Source organism: Salvelinus namaycush, chromosome 31, assembly GCF_016432855.1.
Source record: "Salvelinus namaycush isolate Seneca chromosome 31, SaNama_1.0, whole genome shotgun sequence".
Lineage (NCBI taxonomy): Eukaryota > Metazoa > Chordata > Actinopteri > Salmoniformes > Salmonidae > Salvelinus > Salvelinus namaycush.
The window spans coordinates 46,771,478-46,778,038 of record NC_052337.1 but is presented as its reverse complement, the minus strand read 5'-3'; the positions used below and the strand labels follow the sequence as shown (position 1 = coordinate 46,778,038).

General features: G+C 43.1%; 1 protein-coding gene across 1 annotated transcript; it reads left to right on the top strand.

The window, feature by feature from the left end:
- The first annotated feature begins 3,833 nt into the window (after window positions 1-3,833).
- On the top strand, window positions 3,834-5,382 carry LOC120025648 (putative UDP-GlcNAc:betaGal beta-1,3-N-acetylglucosaminyltransferase LOC100288842). The gene is made up of 3 exons (XM_038970194.1): window positions 3,834-3,839; window positions 3,998-4,704; window positions 4,998-5,382. The coding sequence occupies exons 1-3, from the start codon at window positions 3,834-3,836 to the stop codon at window positions 5,380-5,382; spliced, it is 1,098 nt and encodes a 365-aa protein (XP_038826122.1).
- Window positions 5,383-6,561: the final 1,179 nt, after the last annotated feature.

The following is a 6,561-nucleotide window of genomic DNA, read 5'->3' as shown; positions in this document are numbered from 1 at the left end:
TCCAACATGGATTGTCTACTCAGGGAAAACAGGGTGATGAAGGAGCCGCTACTAGACATACAAAGTCGTAGCATGCGTGAAAATAATTTTTTTTCTTGGATTCCTGAGGACGCATCCAATAATCCAGAGGGCGTGATCAGAGAATTCATGCAATCCACCTTGAAACTTCCTATAGAGACTGTAAACAAGGTGGCTTTCCACTGAGTACACAGACTTGGAGCTCGGAGCAACAAGACTAAGGGTCCCGACCGATCATCGCAAAATTTGAACACTACCAACAAAAGGAGCTGATCAAAAGCAGGTGAAGGGACCAAATTCGGTCTCAATGACCAATTTCCAAGGGAGATAAACGAACGTTGTAAGAGACTGTATCCGGTACAAAAGCAACAAAGCGAGAAGGGTCAGCATGCCTTTCTCAATGTGGACAAACTCTTTATAGGATGGACAGCTATTCCGAGACAGCTACATAACACCGTGGTTGTACTAAATTCTACAGGAACTTCAGGTTACGAAAAAAAGAAAGTATGGGAACTGGAAAAATATCTGAACACTATGAAGTGGATATGAACACACACGTACTCATTGCATGCTAGCTTACACATACGGATTTATACACACACACCTGATCTCTTCTCTCACTCTCTCTTTCTCTCTTTTCTCTCCCTCTCACTATTGTCGAGAACTGTTTTATTATTTAATGTGTTTATTGTTTGTCTATATTTTTCATGTATTTGTCTCCAAGTTTATATATGTTTACAACAAGCAAGGGGAAGATATCAGAATAGTGTCACGATCGTCGTCAGGGAAATGACCGGACCAAGGTGCAGCATGGTGAGTGACATTTCTTTTATTGATAAATGTCGCCAACAAAACAAAGAAACGACCGTGAAGCTTACTTAGGCTATAATGCCACTAACAAAGACAACTACCCACAAATACAAAAGGGAAAAAGGCTGCCTAAGTATGATTCCCAATCAGAGACAACGATAGACAGCTGTCCCTGATTGAGAACCATACCCGGCCAAAACATAGAAACAAAGAACATAGAGTTTCCCACCCGAGTCACACCCTGACCAAGGGCTTGACAAATAGGGGCATTGGGGAATAATAACATATTGTACGGAATACATTTGTACTGTAGTGAAGCCGTCTCTAGAGTAATGCAAGGTCTCTTTCATGATCATGTGGAACGTCAATTGCTATGGAAATGCTGGGATGTGTTTTTCAATGATGTTAAAGGTAATTATGATGCAACTATGACGGTGATACGATATGGATTACAATTATCATCATGGATATTAAGGCTATACGCACTACATGTTACACACATAGACAATCAACCATGCACATTGGCGGAGTTATTATTTATTTGGATATCACACATTATAGCCTTACTCTTATACAGACGTTGTACACACTCACTAAATCACATCCAATATCATACACATCAACCTACTCAGATTTACTGGAGACCGTCGTTGGAGGCTCCGGACTGGGGACCCTCGCTGCAGGCCCCGGACTGGGGACCCTCGCTGGCAGCCCCGGACTGGGGACCGTCGTTGGATGTCCCGGACTGGGGACCTTCGCTGCAGGCCCCGGACTGGGGACCCTCGCTGGAGGCTCCGGACTGGAAAAGTAGTTTACTATAGCATTTACAGTTAACTATAATATAAATACTGTAGTAAAAGAACTGTATTATATACTATAGTAATTAATGTAGTGTTTCTGCGTTCATTACTGTAGTATTTACAGTAGTGGTTTATCTTTGACATAGAAGTGGAGACTTTTTCCTTCAGGAAACATACTGGAGAAATATTAAAATAGCAAATTTTCCATAACCTGTAGATGGGTAGGACTGGGGTCAAAAGAGATAATTCAGAACTTCTGCTTAGTTCTATAACTAGTCGGGCACACAATATGGTCTATACTTGGCATGTAGGTTTTTCACTTATGGGTGGCACAAAATACAACATGGGGGAGGGGAATGGGCAGGGTATATGTAAATTGTATACCGTAGTAAAAAAAAGAGTAGTGTTTTTTGCAGTTTTTAACTGTAGCATTCTACAGTATACTAGACCATTCTATATTAAGTTCTACATATGATCGAGGGATACTACAGTGTGTAGTATAGTATTATACAGTATACTATAGTAAACTGTAGTATTTCTTCATGTGGGCAAGAGCATCTGCTCACCGGTTTGACAGCGCCAACGCAGTTACACCTCTGACATCTCCTTAACAAAAGCAATGAAATGCAATGGATTTTGTCGGTTATTGCGGGTTAACACTGATCTGATTGAATCCTGGCCTAAATGGGTTAACCCTTTACACTCGTACCCGTATACCGTTTAAAATGGCAGATTTGGGCACTGATAAATGCCTAAATTGGAATACAGTAGCTCTACAGTAACATGCTACAGTATACATGATGTCAGAGCTTTGGTGCTGCGATTCACAGTGCTGTATGGGGTTTTGACTAATAGCTGTTCTGAACTTGAGCACCTTGCGTGACAAGAAGTTGGTCCCATCCCTCCTGCTAATTGGGCAGCTTTTGCAAAAATGTTGTTGTCTGAGTGAGGGAAATGCTGTAAATTGGGAGGACTCTATGTATTTTGAAAGATGAGACATTGAGGATTATAATAAATACTTCTTTGATGTCATATATGCAAGCCAAACACCCTTGAGTCCAAAAGTGCACTTCACATTTCCATATCATGTCATATACATTTTCAACATTTATTATACCTATGTTTTATGTACAGCTACAAGATGACATGGTGTCATACCCAGAGTTGTTCTGAACAGAATGAGCCTGTTTTTTGTCTTTTGTGAAGAAAATTTGCATTGTGAAAGCCTAACCTTGTAATATCATATTTCGTAACTTAGCTGGTCATGTTGGCAATAGAACAAGCTTTCAAATTATGCCCACTTGACCCAGATTGCGATTTATAATGGACCGTTTTGAGATTGTGTAAAGAATAACAGTAATTATGTGATGGCGGAGATGCAGGTTTGTGTTCCAACCAAAACAACTACAAGTGAGCTTGTGCTAGTTCCTCAATGACACAACTAAGACAGCTCAAAAAGCAACTTATAGTTGAAGACCTCTTTGAGTCGTAAAAGTGTGCGCACACTTTGGAGAGGTGTGTAGCCACTAGGAAACACCAGTTAGTCCTCTCTTCAAACCCTGTCTTATGTTGCACCTACCCCACATTTTCAAGAATATTCTTATCATGTTACTGAATGTATCTAGACTACATTTTCAAGGAATATTCTTATCATGTTGCTGAATGTATCCAGAGTATTTTCAGATCTCGCGTCAAATGTGGCAAAAAGTACAGTAAATGTAAAGTGCACATAAAATCAACAGTGTAATGTTTGGATTCAGTCTTGTGTCAGGTGAGCTCACCCCAAAATCTCCAAACGGTTCCCTTTCAATTACCACCATGGCTATGCATATGCTTTTCATATTTCTTCTGTGAGAAACATTTCAATTTAGGCCAATTACCACAAGTGTAAAGGGTTAAAGGACAGTGAACAATTGTTGGTTTACTTGGTTTGTTTACCTGGGTTGTTGGTTCTCATACAGTGCATTACTCCAGTCTCTCGGCGGGCCATTACTATATGTATGATGGAGGATACTTTCCTTGTGAATAGCCAGCCACCTGACCCTGTGGAAGAGTGTAGTGTTACTGTTACCCGGCGGTAGAGTTACCAGGTGGTGGAAAGACCTCTACAAACTAGATTCATGCTAGTCTGTTCATTCAGCCAGAGTCAACAAGTTACTCAGGGCTTAACTGTTTCAGAGGAGCAGTTCCTTATGAGCAGACACCATGCAGGTAAGCATATTTAGTTCCCTCAAAGACATTAGCATGAAACTGACCTTTTTTATCTGTGGATTTTCTAAATGAACGTTAGGAACAGCTGAGCATTGTGATCAGGGTTGTTTTGTGTGTTGATGTGTTACATCAGTAAGTTTGAATCTCTCTCTCTGCAGTTCTCTCTGTGCAGGTTGCGTACCCACCAGTGGTGTTTCCTGCTCTTCAATGTGCTTCTGTTCCATGCCCTGTTGTTTGGGGCTGACTTCGTAGAGGAGTACATTCTCCAGCCCACCCCAGGGGTGTACACAGATGGAACAGTCCTGGACGTGAGGGAGAGGGCCCGTAAACTAGACCTGAGTGGGACCAGGGGGAACGAGTCCCAGTATTACCCCATTACAAACCCAAATGCCTGCCTGAACAGTGATCTCTTCCTCCTCACCATCATCTTCAGTTCCCCAAGCAATCACACCCAGAGGAACGCGGTAAGGGCCACTTGGGCCAACCAAACACGGGTCCAGAGTTTCGCCGTGAGAACACTCTTCTTCCTGGGATTGTCTCCCTCCACCGCCACCCAGGAGACTGTTATGACGGAGTCCGGTCGCCATGGCGACATGGTCCAAGGATACGTGAATGACTCCCCTCATGGTCAGGCCGAGAGGGAGGTGTTGGCGTTACGGTGGGTGGTGGCTTTCTGCCCAGTAGCCAGGTTCGTCCTGATCACACAGGACTCTGTGTTTGTCAACCTCCCTGCATTAGGGGGTTACCTACTCGGGCTAAGAAGGCACCCTGAGGACCTCTACTTGGGGAGGGTGATACACAAAGACACCCCCGACCGAGACCCCTCCAGTCCCAGCTACTTAGCTCCAGCCCTCTATCCAGACAGGTACTGTAAGTGGATATACATAGGAGAGTTATTCATCCACTCTTGGAGGGCATTGTAAACATTAGGAACATACTTATGGAAACCGTAGGACAATACTTTATATTATTTAGAAACAATGTGTTAATTGTACTGAATTTAAAAAGTTTAGTTTTAGTTTAGTAAAGAAATAATAATCAGCTTCCATTGTCCTTCAAAAGGCTGAATAACTCCCATGTATCCTGTTTGCTCCTTAATATGCACCCAGGTAGGACCCAAGGTATACTGACAGTGTACATTTTACTGTGCCCTAACAGGTATCTCCCAGACTACTGTGCCAGAACTGCCTCTGTCCTCTCCCAGGATGTGGTCAGGAAGGTGTATGTGGCGTCAGCTGGGGTCCGTGCCGCCCTTCCCGCTGATGTGTTTGTGGGCCTGTGTGCCTGGAAGGCCGGGGTGGTACCCACCCACAGTGCACGCTTCTCAGGGGAGAAACACATTCATTATAATGACTGCTGTTATCGCTACCTGTTCAACACCGCAGGGATGGGGAGTGAGGAGCTTGGGACAGTGTGGGCAGATCTGGGCCAGGAGGATGGAGGATGTTCCCTTCTAGAGACCTACTATGGCCTGGTGGCTTGCAAGGCTCTCACTTACCTGGACAAACTGTCCTTCTTCAACTCAAAGGGACAGGAAGACTGAATCCAAATCCAATCAAATTGTATTGGTCACATACACATGGTTAGCAGATGTTATTGTGAGTGTAGTGAAATGCTGCTGCTTCTAGAGCCGACAGTGCAGCAATATCTAACGGGTAATATCTAACAATTCCACAACAAAACCTAATACACACAATCTAGTGAAGGAATGGGATAAGAATATCTAAATATTAAATGGATGGATGAGCAGTGAGAGCGGCTAAGATGCAATAGATAGTGTAGGATACAGTATATACATATAAGTGTGTGTGTGTGTGTGTGTATAAGTTTGAATTTGAGTCTCAGTATTACATTTCATTTTTTTTTTCAGGAAACAATTCCCTACTTTATTTGATCATGTAAATATGAAGCGGATTAAATATTAATTGAAGTGTTGTAGTTAAAGGGATTTGATTATGAAAGGCAAGATTGTTTTGCAGTAGAAGCCAGATATTGTTGCTGTGGGGGGAGGTGCTGATTTTGGAATGTAACCATACTTTATAAGTTATATATCATCAACGATACTATTTAGGCCTGTATAGCATTTGTGAAGTCATCATCAGCTGTTGTTTCAATCCAACCCAGGGTTCACATATTGTGAATGGATCAATTTGCCCGAAGCACCCTAACACAGGCGGGAGGCATAAAATGAACAGACCAGAGGCAGTGGCTGTGGTTCCTTTCGTTTTCTATCGTTTACTAAACGGCTCTTTCTTCACCCAGCAAAATAACTCGAGACAGGGAACGGCCAACGCTGAAACACCAGCGTAGCGAAACAAATTAACATAATCTAAGCCGTTGACCAAAATACCGTGGCCAAAAAGCGAAAGCAAAACAACAAACAGCTACTCCTGTCTTAGACTATCGTCTACACATAAGTAACAGGGGGAACGCTTCTCTCTACCTAAAGCCTGCCTTGGTTAAGAGACAAGGTGCCCCAGTCACAGACGCTTTCTCTGAGGTAGGAAACCCCGACGTCCTCACAGGTCCCCGTCGCTACTCCCAATCTTTCCCTAGCTCCTCTCCTGGCACACCTATATAGAGGAAGACACAAAGCAATTTGTGGGCCCAGCTGTGTACTAATTGGCTTTACACGGAGTACCTATCCCCTGAGGAGGGTGTTGTCGTGCCGACTACCTCCGGCTGGTCACTGAACTCTCACAATATGGTTTTAAATTTAGGT